Source organism: Protopterus annectens, chromosome 3.part1 (assembly GCF_019279795.1).
Source record: "Protopterus annectens isolate FY-2018-M chromosome 3.part1, PAN1.0, whole genome shotgun sequence".
In the NCBI taxonomy this organism is placed as follows: domain Eukaryota; kingdom Metazoa; phylum Chordata; order Ceratodontiformes; family Protopteridae; genus Protopterus; species Protopterus annectens.
Window position 1 is genome coordinate 1,856,614,171 of NC_056732.1, and position 21,352 is coordinate 1,856,635,522.

The 21,352-nt window shown below is 39.1% G+C and overlaps 1 protein-coding gene across 1 annotated transcript in view; it reads right to left on the reverse strand.

Moving 5' to 3' along the window:
• Positions 1-2,005: 2,005 nt before the first annotated feature.
• Positions 2,006-21,352, reverse strand: part of LOC122798768 (gastrula zinc finger protein XlCGF26.1-like) — a 95,902-nt gene continuing 76,555 nt past the window's right edge. Inside the window, exon 4 of the mRNA XM_044067879.1 lies at positions 2,006-6,115. Within this exon, the coding sequence (XP_043923814.1) occupies positions 4,404-6,115 (1,712 nt within the window). The 3' untranslated portion in view covers positions 2,006-4,403. The remainder of the gene's footprint in view (positions 6,116-21,352) is intronic.

Sequence of the window (21,352 nt, forward strand, 5' to 3'; positions counted from 1 at the left end):
TCCCAATGAAAATGTTCCCTTAAAGTATGCAAGGTTTCTCCAAAAGAATAATCCTCAGGAGTAGATGCAGATGGGATGGATTCTTCTGCATCTGAATCCTCATAGGGTGGAATAGAAATTCCTGATCAGAAGAGGAATCAGAAGAAATAGAAACCTGATCTGAAGATTCATAATCAGTGTCTTGCCTAGGCCTCTTAGCAGGGGGGGGGGGGGGTTGGGAACCCCTGATCAAGGTAATTAAGTCCTCGGCCATTTTGATCATCTGTTTTTTTTTAGGCATAGGGGACTGAGCATGTGGCTCATGCGTTGTTTTTTTAGATTTAGAAGATGTTTTTGATCTTGTTTTTGAAGCTGGCATCGGTTTTATATAAAAATGCTGAGGCCTGAAAACACCCTCAGAAGCTGGTGCCTGCTCAGCGGCTCTGGACCCACCCAAGGGAGAGACATCCACGGGTTCAATACTTTGAGAATCTCACGGCATACTGGACTCTGCATGGGTCTCGGTAGAGGCCTGCGACTCAAAAGTAGCGGGTATCAGGGGTTGCGAAAGCACCTCACTGAGTACTGGCGAACCGACGACTGGCTTAGGAGAAGCTTCTTCGTCGGTTTTGGACCTCGACAGTCTGTCTTGTCTTTTTCTTTGCGTTTTTTGTGTACTCCGGTAGTTGGATTGCTAACCGACGACATTTCAGGGTAATTAAATCTGGATCCAAAATATTTTGAAGCAAAAATATACCGACGCTTAATAGTGCATTGGTTAAATCTAGCACAAAACCGACAGCAAGGCACGTTATGATCTGAGCCTAGGCAAGGAATACAGTACAAATGAAAATCCGTATGAGGTATTTGCTTCCCACAAGTAATTTAATTATTAACTTTTACTGACATCGGTAAGGAGCAAGAAAAAGTTTCCCCAATGGGGTACTTAGCTTTAGTTGAAGACTTCGGTTCTGGAACTCGAATGCGAAAAATTCAGGAGTCGGCCGACCGGCACTTGCGAACTGCTTCTGCTTCGGGCACCGCGTGGCAAGAAAGACTGAATAAAATGGCATTGGCTGCATGTTTTATACCCCTGACATCATGGAAGAGGAGACAGCAACGGACACAGGACCCAAGACTTTGTTATTCAGGCCGACTGAGGGCAACCTGCCAGTAGATTACCCAAATATAATGACTGCAACAGTGAAACACAAAGAACATCTATAAGAAGCCTAGCCATATGCACCTTTAAGTGGACAAAATTAAAAGTTTTTAATACCATTGTCAAGCACATAATGCTACTTACCTCACAAATTGAGCAGGGCTTTACACAATACTACTGGTCTAAATTTGTGTCTACCCATCCCACCATCAAGACTAGCCTTAAAATTAGCTAAAGTAGTACTTTGACCTGTAGTGCAACTTATTCCATAGGTTGGAAATATACAGTGTTAGGAACATATACCTCCACTAAGTCTTGTTTATGTTTTGGCTTTGATTTAGGTCTCTAGTGCAGGTGTTTGTAGCGGCACTGGTTTTGCAAAGAAAGAGGAGGTCAATTAGGATTGGATCGTTGCAGTAGCCTTGAAGCAGCCAGTAAGCTGACGAGTATTAGAGTCCGTGCTAATCTTATGGGATAGATGAAAGATTTAAAACCTTTAATGTTCATGATTAGAAATCTTAGGGACCTTTCCATTTGATCGATATACTTGGATTTGGATGTACCAGATGGGACAGCATATTAGATGATAGATCTGATAAGGAAAGACTCCAGAGAGAGGTAGGATGACTTAATTAATAACTAATTAATAATTAATCCAAGCTATAGTAATCTGTAGTTAAATGACATCTCAAGCTATTCACTCCCGCATGCTATTTCTGGCTTTGTACTTCTGTGTATTTCATGTGCTTTGTATTACATATGTATACACTGCTTTGGGTTTCAGCACCTGGGCCACGGCTGAAAATCCTCCCTGCACCAGTTCAGCTACACAGTTAACAAATACAAGTAAATAAATAAATAAAATAAAATTTGGAAGAGTTTATTATATATTACATTATACTTATTTATTTACCTCTTGTATCTACATACACACTTCTGATGTGTTCAACAGGGTTTGCACAGAGACAACACATGAGGAAAACCACTATTAAACTTTTATTTTAGTGCTTCTGCCACACTGGCCTTTAAAGGTAAAAACATACATCAGGCTTAAATACCAATAAAATCATCACCCCCCCCCTCCAAAAAAAAAGTACACAAATTAAAATTTACAGGACAATGTATGCAAAGTGATACTACTTAAATATCATAATAATACATTCTTGCAATACTGGTGAAAATAAATACCTAAAAGTTTTCTGATAACCAGACTTACTCTCACTAAAGTCTTATTTAGCAACTCACAACCACAGCCCCTCCCAGCCAGTCTCTTTTCATGTCTTGTGATGGTCTTTCAAATTCTTGGGGTCCAAAATGATTTTTTCTAGCCCTCAGGAACTCCCATACATGTAAGATTTTATAAACTGTGTCATTTGTACACTTGTAGCAGCCAAATTATTCTTTGTATTGCACTGTATATTTTTTATTTTATTTAGCCAGAGAAAAGATTTTTAGTTTGAGGTTAGAAATGGTTAAACACAAATCTAGATCTGTCTTAATATCATTTATCATTAGTACATCTGTCTTTTTAAGAATTTCCACTGACCTTACTCCCTCCCTAAATCCCTCCAATATATCACAATCTTTTTGGAACTTTGTTTACTTTCATAACAAAAGTCTGTGTTTGCTTCTGTCCATTTTTTCTCTTTTGTTTTAATGGCACTACTTTGCCATAGCAGTTTCACTTACTATATTTATTTATCTTATTAATTGATCAGTGTCCTGTATACTTTTTTGCACATTGTTTCTTACTGCATTTTAATATATTCACAACTATTTTTTTGGTAAAAGGACACTCAATCACAAACCTAAAAAGTTAACAATATTTTATCAGGTCACTCCTATCAACTGACCTTCTTACGGAGTGCTGCCAGTGACTATTGGTGGTACAGCCTTCATAGCTGTTGTACAAAAGTTTGCACTGAACAAGAGGACTGAATTGTGGTAATGCAGATCACATGACACCCCCCCCCCCAGCCAGAGGTAAGGTAAGGGTATGCAGATGTATTTAATTACTGGATGCTGGCAAGAGCATAAATGCACCCTCTTGGCTTCCTGAATGGTATCTCCTCTTAGACAGCTCAGTTACCGATGCTTTCCTATGGTGTTATTTACCGATATTTGTAGCGCATTTAAGCGGGCTTTAAAGATGGTTCAGGCACATAATCCTGATATCGTATACTTTTACATCTCTTAGCTCTCAGGGTGCTGTAGTCACTAAAGGTGACTATATCACTGATTAATGACATGACTGTCCTTTTTAAATACTATGGAGCTATATCACAGGATCAAAGCCCTGACAAGTGAACCCCTTACAAATTAATCCACAGTTTGAAAATGCGCAACCCAGGGGGAACAGTTAATAAACAAAAAGTAACACCCCCTCCACACTCTCTTAATTAAATATAGTAACTCAATGGTCACAGAAGTGAGGAGGGATGAAGACAACCTACGCTGAAACTCTATCCCTGCTCTCTGGTTGAAGAACTGCAGTCACTAAAGCAGTGAAACACAGCTCTAAATGCAGTGACCCAAGCATAAAATGACAATCCCTAAAAAGTACACTGTCAAACAAATGACAAACCGAAGGACTATTTCCAAAAAAAACATTAACAAAAATAGCTAACTCACCGAACCTGTCTTTCAGTTTATTTAGTTTTAACTGCTGTTGATCAAACTTGCCAGTGAAAGAGAATGTCCCCAACTACAATCTCAAATTTTTCCAATTTCTGAACAGTCCGCACTGTCAGATCCCATGTGCTGATATTTCACGACTCACACTTTTGAGGTTTTTCTGCTACCTGTATAATGAAATGAATGCACAAATTCCAATGCATGAATCCTACCCCAATCATTTGCTCATCAGTATGTGGATCACAACAGCCAAGCATTTCACACCTTTCTCCTAGATTTGCACACATTCCTAGTTTTGTACTATAGAATCTGCATCCAGCTGCATTTCCCTCTTTTTGTACAGAGCTAGTGAATCACTCAAAGAGCAGTTCATGAATCTGAACTTCCATTTTGCACTTTTCATCTTTCGTACTAAATTCGCCATTCTCTAATCATTAGTGCATGAGGTCATGATGAGGTCATGACTGACAACTGGCTGCTCCAGTGACCTACATTCCTTTCTTCTCTTCGTATTTCTACCCTTACGTGCCTTTTTTGATTTTTTATGCTTTCTTTTGCCAGCTGTCCCTTGGCGTTTGTGAAAATACTGATGTTTTACCATGATAACCTTAGGCACATAATTACACATCTATTCAGCGTGGCTATCCTGATGTTGTTCTAAATGTTTCCTGCATATAAAGCCCTTACCACATGTTGCACATTTGTATGGCTTTTGACCTGTGTGGACAATCTGATGCAGTGAAAGACTTCTCTTAGCTGCAAAACCCTTGCCACATGTGGCACATTTAAAGGGTTTTAGCCCAGTGTGTATAATCAGATGTGCTGTCAAGCTACTCTTAACTGTAAAGCACTTATCACATGTGGAACACTTATGGGGTTTTTGTCCTGCGTGGTTAGCCTGATGCAGTTGTAAACCTTCTTTGCGCTTAAAACACTTGCCACATGTGGTACATTTATATGGTTTCTGTCCAATGTGAACACTCTGATGTTTTGCCACACTACCCTTTTGTGTAAAATGTTTACCACATATGGGACATTTATAACGCTTTTCTCCCGTGTGAGTAATCAGATGCACTTCTAAACTTCTCCTGAATCTGAAACTTTTGTCACATGTGGAACATTTGTACGGCCTCTGCCCAGTGTGGATAACCTGGTGTACTGTCAAATGACTTTTAACTGTAAAACACTTGAAACATGTGGCACATTTATAGGGTTTCTGACCAGTATGGCTAACCTGATGCACTATTAAATTATACTTGCGTGTAAAATTCTTGTCACATGTGGCACATTTAAAAGGCTTTTGTCCGGTGTGGGTAAACTGATGCAATGCAAGGCTTTTCTTATCTGCAAAGCCCTTACTACAAGTGGAACACTTATACGGTTTCTGTCCAGTGTGGCTAACATTATGCACATTCAAACTAGTCTTATCTGTAAAACACTTGCCACATGTGTCACACTTATGTGGCTTCAGCCCGGTGTGAACATATTGATGCTTTATCATGTTACTCTTCTGGGTAAAACATCTACCACATGTTTCACATTTATAAGGTTTTTGCCCACTGTGAACACTCTGATGTTTTACCATTGTACTCTTTCTTGCAAAATGTTTATCACATGTGGGGCATTTATATGGCTTCTGTCCACTGTGAGTAATTAGGTGCACTTCTAAACTTTTCTTAAGTGAAAACCCTTTATCACACGTGGAACATTTATATGGCTTCTGTCCTGTGTGGACTAATTGATGTTTTTCCAAGTAATACTTATCTCTAAAACCCTTTTCACATGTAGGACATTTATAGGGTTTCTGTCCAGTGTGGCTGACTTGGTGAACTTCTAAACTTTTCTTCTGTGTAAAGCCCTTCTCACATAGGGGACATTTATACGGTTTCTGCTCGCTATGAACATACTGATGTCTTGTCAGGTGATACTTTCGAGTAAATGTTTTGTCACATATGGAACATTTATGTTGCTTTGGTCCATTGTGATTAAATGCTTTTTCTGTAGTGAAAGTACGATCATCTGTTGTAGACAGATTCTTCTGTTTTCTCCCGCTGTGAGTTAATTTTACAGTGTGTTTATGAAAAGTGGAATTGTTTTTGCGGTTAGATGTCTTTATATGCTGTTTCCCTCCTTCATTTTCTGGATGCAGTTCTAGTTTAGTTTTCTTGATAAATGCCTTTAATAATTCCACAGAATTCTCACTTCTACTTCCAGTACGTATCACATCACTTCTTGTAATGGAAAATGATTCTGGTGAAGATTTGTTGCAATTAGGCTTAATGTATTCTCGAAAAGATACCTGCTCTTTCAGATTCTCACTGCAACCTGCATTCTTGAGGGCTTAAAAGAAAACAGATGCATCAGAATATAGTAAAAAATGCACAAATAAATTAATTTTCTTGCTAAAATGGGCAATATAAATAATACATTAATGTAACCTTGCACACATTTGTATATATCATGGCAATATAAATAATACATTAATGTAACATTGCACACATCTGTATACATCATGGCAATATAAATAATACATTAATGTAACCTTGCACACATATGTATATATCATGGCAATATAAATAATACATTAATGTAACATTGCACACATCTGTATACATCATGGCAATATAAATAATACATTAATGTAACCTGGCACACATCTGTATATATCATGGCAATATAAATAATACATTAATGTAACCTTGCACACATCTGTATATATCTTGGCAATATAAATAATACATTGATGTAACCTTGCACACATTTGTATATATCATGGCAATATAAATGATACATTGATGTAACCTTGCACACATTTGTACATATCATGGCAATATAAATGATACATTAATGTAACCTCGCACACATCTGTATATATCATGGCAATATAAACGATACATTAATGTAACCTTGCACACATCAGTATATATCACGGCAATATAAATGATACATTAATGCAACCTTGCACACATATGTATATATAGGTTCATAGGTTCATACTAGGCTATCTGCCCGAGGGCATTTACAAGCCTAGCCCATAGTTTTGTGGCTTACGCCACCCCTTTAGTATGGGGAACTATACCCATTATTTTGCTGTGCCTCTTTTGAGCAGTGACACTGAGGTAATCCCTGGGGTATATCTGCGATCTCCCATCCATTGGTCAAGATTTCTCTTGAACAAGGCCAGTGCTCTGCCTCACATACACCGGGATTTTATTCCACAGCATAGGAGTCTTTGGGTGATGAATCTATCCTCCAGCACGCCCCTATTAATAGCCGTGGTTTAAGTCTCCCGCCCTTGTGGCTCTGATGGATCTAGATTTTTGAGGTGAAGCATATTCATCAAATCTGGGTTTGACATGGCCTTGTATGTTAGGCAAAGGTCACCTCTGAGCCGACTGAATAGAGCTGGAGTTCTTTCAGTCGGGCAGCATAGGACAGATGTTTGAGACCCTTTATCCTTTTGGTGAGGAACTTTTGTGGCCTCTCCAGCTGCTGCAAGTGTCGGGTCAGATACATTCCGAATGGGGCATTGTACTCAATCATTGGTCTGATGAGTGATGAGTATAGGAGACTATGACCTCCCTTGATCTAGATGAGAATCCCTTCATGATAAGGTGGGCAATGTAGAAGGTCTTCCTAACTACTTTAGCTACATGGGTGTCGAATGACAGACTACTATCAACCTGGGTCCCCAGGTCCCTGATAACTTCTTCTGTACTCAGTGGATTGCCACCTATTTGGTAGCTAGGGTAACCTTGTTTTTCCCGAAGGGTATGACTATGCATTTTTGGCATTTAACTTTAGGCCATGGCTCTGGCACCAGTTATCCGTTTCTGTGAGACCCTTCTGAAGGATATCTGTGTCAGATGTGTTTTCTACTATGGCCCAGTTTGCAGTCATCTGCAAACTTTGTCAGCCATAACCCTCCTGTGTTTGCTTGTACTGGAAAAGTAGATGCCAAACAAGAGTGGGCCCAGGACTGAGCCCTGTGGTACACCACTTGTGACAGGCTTTGAGTCTGACATGGCGCCAGCAACTCTGACCCTGTGGGTTCTGTCACTCAGCCAGTTTGCAACCCATCTTGTGATGTATGGGTTAACATTTAAGCTGATGAGTTTTTCAATGATACCCGAGTGGGGTATTGTATCAAGGCCTTCGCCAGATCGAGGTAGGCTGTATGGACTGCCTTTCCCTCATCAATGGCTTTGGTGACTGTTTCAAAAGTCAACCAAGTTTAGAAGGCATGATCTGCCTTTGACAAAGCCAAACTGGGATGGATCCAAAGTCTGCAAATTCCCTATGTCTTTATTTATGAGGTCCATTATGATCCTCTCCATGGCTTTGCAGATAAGGCTTGTCAAGCTAATGGGCGGTAATTTCCAGGGTCGGTGGAGGCACCGTCTTTGTGAAGTGGGACCACAGTTGCAGTCGCCACTCCTGGGTACATATCCAGAGGTAAGACTATGATTAAACAGCTGTCCTAGCTGTGGGTTTAATTCCTCGTTGAGTTGAGCACACAGGGACACCATCAGGTCCCATGGATGCTGTGTTTTTGCTTTGGAGAGCAGTTCTCACTTGAGATGTTTGGGGGCTGCAATCGCTGGTATAGATATCTCTCCTTTTGGGGAGGGGGAGAAGTTTGCACTGAACCTGTCAGCCAGTATGTTGGCAATGTCTGTAGGATCAGTAATCTTCACATCATTTTGAACTAGTTCTGAGCATATCTGGGAGTTTCCTCCCAGGTTTCTAACATAGCTAAAGAAGGCCTTATGATTGTCTTTTGAGTCTTTAGCTATTTTTCTCTCAAAATTTGCTTTGGATGATTTTATGAGAGCTCTTAGTTTTTACTTATAGTGATCAAGGGTGTCTTACCTTTTAAGGATTTTGCTCTATCTTGTAGTAGCTTCCTTCTTTGTTGTAGAGTTTGTTTATGGCTGGGGTCCACCAGAGTGGACGCTTGCCTTTACAAAGAGTCTTTGTTTTGCTTGGGATTGCCTTATCCATGCAGTCCTGCAGGTGCTGGTAGAAGGCATTTGTAAGTGATTCAGCGGCTTGAGTACTGTTTTCCGTCGGCTCGGGGCCTTAAAGGAGACCACACTAGTCTTTAGAAGTGTGAAGTCGGCTTCGAAGTTCTTTACTGTGGTCTTTTTATTTCAGGTGGGGTGGGATGAGGACCTCCAGATTAGTTGATCTGATCTCACCAGTGAGGGGTATACTCGGTGTTGAACATTGTGCTCCCATGTTCGTGATGATGAGATCAAGTATGTTTTCTCCTCTTGTGGGGATGGTGACTAGTTGTTCCATGGCATTTGAGTTTATGAATTCCAGGAACTTTTGGGCTAGGGTGTTTGGGCTTGAGTAGTGATCCCAGTCTATATTAGGGTAATTGAAGTCACCTAGTATGATGGTGTTTGGTGATACATTTATCCCCTCTAGTGTTTTCAGGAAGGCCATGTGAGGTTCCTGAGTTTGTGAGGGTGGCCTGTAACATGCTACAATTTGCAGAGCAGTCTTGCCTATGGTTAATTGCACCTGGATGGTCTCCGATGCATCGTGCGTTGCCACCAGTCTTGAGGTGTGGGTGTCTTTGATGAATATGGATACCCTCCTTTCTTAGTATTGTCCGGATGATAAGAGGTAAAACCTGATAGTGCTGGGGTGCTCTCAGGAGCCTTGAACCAGGTTTCTGTCACTTCACTGACATCGATGTTCTCCATACTGAGAAGGGCCTGCATTTTGAGATTTAGACTTCTGGCATTGAGCAGCATTACCCTTAGTTTTTTTCCTTTTGTGTTCTAGGTGGTAGGTTTAGAATTTGAGCCTTGCCTAAAAAGGCACTATGGGGTGGCAAGAGCCTTTGCCAATATCCGAATCCCAGGGTGACAGGTGCAAGGCTTGTCCAGCATGTCATCCCAGGCAGACAGACATTGGATCCCCTTTGAATGACACCAGAGTTTAAGCCAATTGTTAAAGCTGATCATCTTATCTCTGTATTGTGGCATCATTCTTGGTGAAGATAGGATACTGCTCAAGGTCAGGGTCATACCTGCCTGGGCTACATATTTGTACCTGCTGTTGAGAGACCTGAGTGCTTGCGTTATGTGGCGGATTCTAGTGCCCGACAGGCAGCTTACTGTGACCTTCTCCTTACTCAGTCAGTGTGTCTGACTATGGAGTCACCAATGACTAGTGTGTCTGGCATTGTGTTTGGCCTTAAGGGCTGTGACTGTTTGACACTCTGACTGTAAGGTCTATGTGTTGCAGGTGTTGTGTTCTGAGGTGGTGGTTGTTTGGGTGTCTGCTTTGGTGGCCTCTGCTGTTTTGGTAGATTTTTGATCAGAGCCTTGAGTATGTCTTTGTGTGTTTATGTGTATGATTTGAGGTTGTGATGGTACTATGTGAGACTGGGTCTATAGTGTGTGGTAACCTTCTCCTCCTGACTGGTCTTGCCAGTCCTATGTTGAAGAGCTCAGCCTCCAGTTTGGCCGTATAGTTGCATCTCATGTATTTGTGTTTTGTGGGAGGAGGAGAGGGTTGTCTGTGTACATGAGGCAATTGTAACACTGCCTCAGTATTCCTAGGTGCACTAGCTGACCAGGACCGCACACTAGCAACTGTTCCCTCGACATGCTAGAACGAATAGACAAAAAACTTTAAAAGAGATTCGGGGACGTGGTGACCGAGAAATGGGGTTTGCCTTTTGGGGTGCTATCTATAAGAGTGCCGTATCAAGGTAATAAGTACTGTAGGAGCAAGTGCTAGGTTTAACAGATAGAGAAAAGTCTACTTGGAGTCAAGTAGAGATGATCTTTTTAGGTATTAGAGAAAGTGCTAGTAACAGGGATGCTTAAAGGTAAGATTGAAAAGAATGCACTCTGCAGTGTGCACTAGAGAAGTTAGATATGAAAGTAGGTAACTTGAGTTTTACCTGTTTAAAAGTTAAGGTTTAGTGGAGAGTTACTCTTTTAAAACAGCAAGATGGACTGAAAGGGTGGTTACTTTTGTATTTTGGTACTATGAAATACTGTAGGATGGCCAATAAATTTAAATAATTGAAGGGGTGGGATTTCAAAAGTGATGGTTTTGTGATTACTCACATAAGCCAGTGAAAGTAGAGAGAAATGAGATATATGGTCAGATTAACATAAGAGGCGGGCAACTAGAAAGACAGTGGTATTTAACAAGACAACTTAAATGGGTGGGGAAAAATTCTGCCTGACTCAGAACAGAGAGAGCTGTGGTCTCTTTTGAAGTTTTAATATGCTGTTAAACAGAATGCAAGCAAAACACAAGGTAAAGAAAACAAACTACAGTATTCAAAATACAGATGTGTGCAAGGTTACATTATTGTATTATTTATATTGCCAGGATATATACAAATGTGTGCAAGGTTACATTAATGTGTCATTTATATTCCCATGATGGACTGATATATATATCATGGCAATATAAATAATACATTAATGTAACCTTGCACACATTTGTATATATCATGGCAATATAAATTATACATTAATGTACCCTTGCACACATCTGTATACATCATGGCAATATAAATGATACATTAATGTAACCTTGCACACATTTGTATATATCATGGGAATATAAATGATACATTAATGTAACCTTGCACACATTTGTATATATCCTGGCAATATAAATAATACAATAATGTAACCTTGCACACATTTGTATATATCATGTCGATATAAATGATACATTAATGTGACCTTGCACACATTTGTATATATCATGGCAATATAAATGATACATTAATGTAACCTTGCACACATTTGTATATATCATGGCAATATAAATGATACATTAATGTAACCTTGCACACACCTGTATATATCCTGGCAATATAAATGATACATTAATGGAACCTTGCACACATTTGTATACATTGTGGCAATATAAATGATACATTAATGTAACCTTGCACACATTTGTATACATCCTGGCAATATAAATGATACATTAATGTAACCTTGCACACATTTGTATACATCATGGCAATATAAATGATACATTAATGTAACCTTGCACACATTTGTATATATCATGGCAATATAAATGATACATTAATGTAACCTTGCACACATTTGTATATATCATGGCAATATAAATGATACATTAATGTAACCTTGCACACATATGTATACATCATGGCAATATAAATGATACATTAATGTAACCTTGCACACATTTGTATACATCATGGCAATATAAATGATACATTAATGTAACCTTGCACACATTTGTATACATCATGGCAATATAAATGATACATTAATGTAACCTTGCACACATCTGTATATATCATGACAATATAAATGATACATTAATGTAACCTTGCACACATCTGTATATATCATGGCAATATAAATGATACATTAATGTAACCTTGCACACATCTCTATATATCATGGCAATATAAATGATACATTAATGTAACCTTGCACACATCTCTATATATCATGGCAATATAAATGATATATTAATTTAACCTTGCACACATCTGTATATATCATGGCAATATAAATGATATATTAATTTAACCTTGCACACATCTGTATATATCATGGCAATATAAATAATACATTAATGTAACCTTGCACACATTTGTATATATCATGGCAATATAAATAATACATTAATGTAACCTTGCACACATTTGTATATATCATGGCAATATAAATAATATATTAATGTAACCTTGCACACATTTGTATATATCATGACAATATAAATGATACATTAATGTAACCTTGCACACATCTGTGTATATCATGGCAATATAAATAATACATTAATGTAACCTTGCACACATCTGTATATATCATGGCAATATAAATAATACATTAATGTAACCTTGCACACATCTGTATATATCATGGCAATATAAATGATGCATTAATCATGGTAATATAAATGATACATTAATGTAACCTTGCACACATTTGTATACATCCTGGCAATATAAATGATACATTAATGTAACCTTGCACACATTTGTATACATCATGGCAATATAAATGATACATTAATGTAACCTTGAACACATTTGTATACATTGTGGCAATATGAATGATACATTACTGTAACCTTGCACACATTTGTATATATCATGGTAATATAAATTGTACATTAATCATGGCTATATAAATGATACATTAATGTAACCTTGCACACATTTGTATACATTGTGGAAATATAAATGATACATTAATGTAACCTTGCACACATTTGTATACATCATGGTAATATAAATGATACATTAATGTAACCTTGCACACATTTGTATACATCATGGCAATATAAATGATACATTAATGTAACCTTGCACACATTTGTATACATCATGGCAATATAAATGATACATTAATGTAACCTTGCACACATCTGTATACATCATAGCAATATAAATGATACATTAATGTAACTTTGCACACATTTGTATACATCATGGTAATATAAATGATACATTAATGTAACCTTGCACACATTTGTATACAACATGGCAATATAAATGATACATTAATCTAACCTTGCATAAGTATGTATACATCATGGCAATATAAATGATACATGAATGTAACCTTGCACACATTTGTATATATCATGGCAATATAAATGATACATTAATGTAACCTTGCACACATTTGTATATATCATGGCAATATAAATGATACGTTAATGTAACCTTGCACACATTTGTATACAACATGACAATATAAATGATACATTAATGTAACCCTGCACACATTTGTACACAACATGGCAATATAAATGATACATTAATCTAACCTTGCATAAGTATGTATATATCATGGCAATATAAATGATACATTAATCTAACCTTGCACACTTTTGTATATATCATGGCAATATAAATGATACATTAATCTAACCTTGCACACATTTGTATATATCATGGCAATATAAATGATACATTAATCTAAACTTGCATATGTTTGTATACATCATGGCAATATAAATGATACATTAATGCAACCTTGCACACATTTGTCTATATCATGGCATAATAAATGATACATTAATGTAACCTTGCACACATTTGTATATATCATGGTGATATAAATAATACATTAATCTAAACTTGCACACATTTGTATATATCATGGCAATATAAATGATACATTAAGCTAACCTTGCACAAGTATGTATATATCATGGCAATATAAATGATACATTAATGTAACCTTGCACACATTTGTATACATCATGGCAATATAAATGATACATTCATCTAACCTTGCACACATTTGTTTATATCATGGTAATATAAATGATACATTAATCTAAACTTGCACATGTTTGTATACATCATGGCAATATAAATGATACATTAATGCTACCTTGCACACATTTGTATACATCATGGCAATATAAATGATACATTAATCTAACCTTGCACACATTTTTATATATCATGGCAATATAAATGATACATTAATCTAAACTTGCACATGTTTGTATACATCATGACAATATAAATGATACATTAATGCAACCTTGCACACATTTGTATATATCATGGCAATATAAATGATACATTAATGTAACCTTGCACACATTTGTATATATCATGGTGATATAAATAATACATTAATCTAAACTTGTACACATTTGTATATATCATGGCAATATAAATTATACATTAATGTAATGTTGCACACATTTGTATACATCATTTTAGAAAATAATTCTTACATAGCTCAGAAATGAGTGTCATTAAGTTGTAAAATGGTTTGTAACACTATGTCTAAACGTTTGTTTAATGATTACAGCTGAATTTCTAAATTGCCTCCTACAATACATATCACATCAGTCGCCCTGCTAGACAGGGGTCCAGGGAAGTAAATACTGTGGGAAGAAATAGCCAGGGAATTGTTTGGCTATGGCTAGGCTTGTATAGGCCCTAGGGCCGATAGCCTAGTACCAACCTATGAACCTATGTTTACTCCATGTTTGGGGGTAAAACCTCAATGAACATTGGCCTTTCTATAGCAGACATGGAAAACAGATGCTAGAAAAATTACAGAAATAACAGAATATTAAATAATGAATACTGCACAATATACAGTTCAACAATATACACAAGTTATATTATAAATACTAATAGGTTCATCAGAATAAAACAATCAGCTTATTCTTAGTAAAACAAAAAGCATAGTGAGAAGTGTACAAATTTACTCAACTTGCAGCCTGAGTTATAACAGAAACATATGTAGAGTTATCTCCCCCAAAATGTGCGGAGTGAGACAAAAGAAAGAAAGACACTGAAAATTCTGACCACAAGCGTCTTTGATGAGTAGACCATTTCTGGAATGAGTTGTACACTATCAGACATAAGGACAGTGTTCACTTGTATAAATGGTTACTATAATGTGCAGGTATCACAGGAGCCGTATTCGTTTTAGTGGCAATGCACAACTTGGGCTCCACAAACAATCGAACATTGTCAGGCCTCAACAACTACCACCACTGTGTAATGGCATGATGTGACCCTCCATCTCTGACACTTATTACTGCCTTAATTAGAGATAATGATATGTGAATTCTGAACTGGTGGAAATGAGGCAGAAACATTAGTCACTGGTATGAACTGACTAACTTAATGCAGAAAATAGTTTGAGGCAGAATAACCTGCACTGTTGCATCTGTTCATTCAGCAATGACTAAGAATACATGCTGAAAGTGGGTCTTTATTCTTATTCACATCACCAAGAGTGCTGGTGGAAAATTAAAAACAAAGAAGGTTCTGGGTATTGGTAGTATTATCTCAGACTTGTGTAAGAACTTCACAGAAAACACTATTAATTGCATACGGTCATGATTAATATTCAAAGCAGCTACTTCTACAAGATGTGGTGAACATCTTCAGTGCCACCTTCCTAGACGTACTTAATGACCATGCAGCCCTTAGAACTATTAGGATTAAATCCAATTATGCACCCTGGCTAACTAAGGAATGCAGTTCCCTATTAAAGGCTAGTGACAAGGCATGGGAATAATTTCAAAAAATAAAACCCAGTTTGACAAAACAAGCATACCTAGAACTATGTAACAAAGCAAAAAGCTAGTGAGATCAGACAAAATCAACTGCTACCACAATATCTAGAATAAACACTCAAAACACCTCAAAAGTTCTGGGCTGCAATTAGTAACATAATTCATCTATGTAAATCAACTACCCCTAATCCAACAACAACTAACAATTCTGGCAACTTAGCAACCCAATTCAATAAATACTTCACAGAAACTATTCAAGCCCTTGCAAACTCTCAAGCCACTGTCAGCAATTCTATCACTCCCCCAACACAGCATCATCTCCCAAAATAATACCCCTCACTTAAGCTTACACCCAGTGCCCGTTTTATAAATCCATAAAAAATTACTTTAAAAACTGAAACCAACCACTCTTGCCGCAGATAACGTCCCAGCTGACTTTCTAAAAATTGCAGCTGAAGCTATAGTCTATCAAGTAGCCATACTCATCAACCGGTCAATATCTGAGAGCCATGTACCTAGTATAGTACAGTTGTGTACACTTACCATAAATGTAGATGTTCAAGTGTATTCACTGATGCAGTCATCACATTTGGGTTATCTGCTTGCAGTAGCCCTCAGTCGACCTGATTATCAAAGTCTTGGCTCCTGCATCGATTGCTGTCTAATCTTCCGTGATGTCAGGTAGTCAGGGGTATAAAGCATGCAGCCGACGCCATTACTTCAGTTTTTCTTGCCCCAGATGTCAAGTGCCCCCCTAATGGGAAGCAATTAAAAAAAAAAAAAAAATATATATATATATATATATATATATATATATATATATATATATATATATATATAAATATATATATATATATGGATCTATCTGAGTTCATCGACATTTGAAAATACCGAAAACGAATTAACCGACACCAAAACATCGAAACTCATTTAACCGGCCAGAAGATCGACAGTTCACAAACACGACATACACCCGACACAACATACCAACAAACAAAACACATCCCTATCCAACACTCACACACACAACACAAGCACACCAAAATCCTTACAAACAAACACTAACCCATACATACACAACTATCCACAACCCTGACCAAACCCTTACCCTAAGGTCCGTCACTATCGCACACTCACCTAACCCGCCCTAACCCTAACTCACTTATCCCACCCTACCCCTACAAAACACCAACATCGCACACTTACTTACTCGCGCCCTAACCCTAACTCACTTATCCCCCTACCCTACAAAACACCAACATCGCACACTTACCTTACTCGCACACTCACCTAACCCGCCCTAACCCTAACTCACTTACCCCACCCCTACCCCTACTAAACACCAGCATCGCACACTTACCTTACTCTCACCCTATCGTCCGTCACTACCGCAGACTTACATATCCTTTCCCCATCGCAGCTTCTCAGCGTCGGTGTCTTCCTCCGTCGGTCTTCTGCCTCGTCGATCTTCTGGCGTCGGTGACGTGACTTTCGACATTCTCGTGTCGGTTAATCCGTTTTCGATATTTTAAAATGTCGGTGAACTCAGATAGACCCATATATATATATGGATCTATCTTACTACGTCGACAAGTCAAAACGCCGACAACAAAATCACAGACACCACATAACCGACATTTCACAAACACGAAACCTCACATGCCCGACACACCATAATCCCGACAAGCAACAAACAAAACAAATCCCCGGTCCAAAAAGCACACACACAACACAAGCACACCAAAATCCTTACAAACCAACACTAAACCTCACATACACAACTACCTACAACCTTAACCCAAACCCTAACCCTAAGGTCCGCCACTATCGCACACTCACCTAACCCGCCTAACCTAACTCACTTAACCCGCCCTAACCCACAAACTATCACAGTCGCACACTTACCTAGCCCGCCCTAACCCTAACTCACTTAACCCGCCCTAACCCACAAACTATCACAGTCGCACACTTACCTTACTTGCACCCTAACGTCCGTCACTACGCATACATACACAGCCTTTTCCCATGTCGATGTTCTCAGCGTCGGGGTTTTGATCCGTCGGTCTTCTCCGTTTCCGATCTTCTGGCGTCGGTGTTCTCGCTGTCGGCGTTCTGACTTGTCGTAGTAAGATAGATCCATATATATATATATATCTATATATATATATATATATTTATATATATATATATATATAAAATATATATATATATATATATATATATATATATATATATATATATATATATATATATATATATATATATCTATGCAAGGTTACACCTTCAACAAAAAAGCAAATACACCAAAAAGCTTTTAAGCATAGTAAAGGTGAGTAGAGGTATAGCCAAAATAAGTCAGGGGGCTGGAGGGAGGGTAACCAGGACTGCAACAGTGAATACACTTGAACATCTACATTTATGGTAAGTGTACACAACTGTACTATGTTCTTCATGTTTCATTGTTAAAGTCATCACATTTGGGTAGATTCCCAAAGCTAAGGATGGGAGGAGGCATTTAGCATTAGGACCAGCTATAAGGCCCTGCAAGACTGCAGTGGCAAAGCCAGCTCTGGATTTAGAGAAAACTGGCAAATGATAATGCTTGGTGAAGGTATGTACAGAACTCCAGGTAGCAGCTTCTAGGATGTCCCTGGTAGGGACGCCTCTGAGAAAGGCTGTAGAGGTAGATGCAGCCCTGGTTGTATGGGGTCTAATCCCCTGTGGGATAGGTTTTCCATGGTGTGTATAGCAGAAATGAATGTAATGACCTATCCGTTTAGAGATGGTTTGCTTTGAAATAGCCTTCCCCTCTGCCCCTGCAGCAAATGCCACCAACAGTTGTTCAGATTTCCTTTGAGGTTTAGTCCTGTCCAAGTAGAATCTAAGTTGTCTGTGCACATCTAATGAGTGCAGGATCCCTTCCCCTTTGTTCTGTGGATTAGGAAAGAAGGTTGGCAACTGAATGGACTGATTAAGGGTCACACTGGATACCACCTTGGGCATGAAGGAGGGATTAGTCCTGAGGGACACCCTGTCCGCATGAACAATTATGGAAGGCTCCACTGCTATAAGGGCCTGTAGTTCAGATACCCTTCTTGCCGAAGTAATTGCTAAAAGGAAGGCTGTTTTCCAAGAGAGAAATTTTAACTCTGCACTTGCAGCTGGCTCAAAAGGAGGAAGAGTGTTTTTCCAATACAAAGTTAAGGTCCCAAGCAGGAGTTGGGGCTCTCCTAGGTGGTCTTAAGTTTTTGGCCCCTCTGAGGAGCTGCTTGAGCAGTGGATGAGAGAAGAGGGGTGGTTCTGTGTTTTAATGAGCTGAAATGGCTGAGGCGTGAATTTTGATGGAGGAAAAAGATAGACCCTTGTGAAGCATCTCAGTTAAGTATTGAAGAATCTGAGGTAAACTGAGCGCTTCTGTGCCCATCCCTTGAGTTTGGTTCCAGGCACAGAATCTTTTCCATTTCTCAGCATAAGATTTTCTAGTACTAGGCCTCCTTGCCTCCAAGATGACATCCAACACTTGTTTACTGAGGGATGGTAATGGAGAGATTAAGAAATTAGCCAGGCTGCCAGGGTCAGGGTTTGAAGCGGAGGGTGTAGAATCTGGCTCTCCTACTGAGACAGCAGGGTAAGGGTCTGAGGCAGGTGCCATGGGCCCAGTAGTGACAAACTGTACAAGAGAGGGTACACCAGTGTTGGCGTGGCCAGTCTGGTGCAATCAGTATCTTCCTTGGTTTGTCCTGTTTGATCTTTAGTAGTACTTTGGAGAGGAAAGGCATAAACTGATAGATTTTTCCAGATGAAGGACAGAGCATCCACTTTCCAAGCTTGTTTGTGGGGAGTCCTTGTGCAGAATTTGTCCAATTGGTAGTTCTGGGGGGAGGCAAACCGGTCTATATCTGGGCTCACCCATTTCTTTATCAAAATGTTGAAAATCTTTGGTTCCAGTTTCCACTTGTGTGGGTCCATGAGATTGCTGCTGAGTGTCTGCCAGTGTATTTAGTTTTCCTGGCAGGAATTGAGCCTGTAGATGCACTTGGTAGCTCAAGGCTGTGTTCCACAGAGTCATGGTTAGTCTGCAGAGGGGGTAAGAATGGGTACCCCCCTGCTTGTTTATGTACCACATAACAGTGGTGTTGTCTGTCCTTACCCATTAATTGTCCTGGAAGAATGTGGTCCTTGAAGGCTGTCAGAGCATTCTGTACAGCTAACATTTCTTTTTGACTGATATGCAGGTGCATTTGACTTGGGTTCCATTTGCCCTGAATGCACTTCCCTGCTAGGTGAGCCCCCCATGCATAGTCTGATGTGTCTGTTGTTAGGGTTTGGGCGGCAGGGGGTAGAGTGAATGGTAGTCCCTTGTTTAAGTGGCAGGCCTCTGCCCACCAAAGGAACTCTAACTGTAAGCAAGGTATGATAGGGATCATTGCTTCTAGATCCTGAGAATGTTGACACCATAGACTTTTTGCATACCATTGCAGTTTCCTCATATGCAGTCTTGCATATGGAATTAGTAGAATGCAGGAGGCCATGAACCCCAAGGCTTGCAGTATTTGCCTTGCAGATAGCAGGGTTTTTGTGGCCATTAGTTTAAAGTAAGTTGTCAAATTAATTTGTTTCGTTGGCGTGAGGAAAGCCATCTGGAAAGTTGTGTCCAAGCTTGCTCCCAGGAATATAATTTGTTGACAGGGTACCAGATTTGATTTCTTTTCATTTATGGTGTACCCCAGACAAGTTAGCATCGTTTGTACAAATGCCAGATGATTCAAAAGTATGTCCCGGCTTTCTGCCTGAATTAGACAATCATCCAGGTTCATAGGTTCATACTAGGCTATCTGCCCTAGGGCATTTATAAGCCTAGCCAGAATGTGTTTGGCTTTCGCCACCCATTTTAAATTTATTTTGCTATGCCCTTTTTCGAGGTTAGTATACAGTGCCTCTGTCTAACAGTGACAGAGAAGTGATACCCGGGGTAAACCTATGATCTCCCATCCACTCATCAAGATTCCTCTTGAAGAGAGTCAATGAGGGACTCTGCCTAACCTGGACTGGGATTTTATTCCAGAGAGAAGGGAGCCTCTGGGTTATGAAACTGTCCCTCCAGCATGTCCTATTTATTTCAGTGCTGAGGTTCAAGTCTCGCGCGTAGCTCGATGGGATTTGGATTTTCTGAGGTGCAGCATGTCCATTAATTCCGGGTTGGACATGGCTTTATACATCAGGCACAGATCGCCTCTGAAAGTACAGTTTTGTACCTACCATAAATGTAGATGTTCGAAGATCCACATTGCTGCAGTCATAACCTGTGGGTAGTCCGCTGTCCTCGGTCGGCCTGAATACCAAAGTGTTAGGCTGGCGTCGGTCATGGTCGCTCAGATCTGACGTCAGTATGCCGTGGTATTAAAGCGCATGACCGACGTCATATCCTCAGTCTTTCTTGCCCCAGATGTCAGAAGGCCCTAAAAAGAAAGGCCATAGCCAAAAACAGAAAACCTCCAAAACCCATGTACAAACAATATTTACAACCCAAACCACACA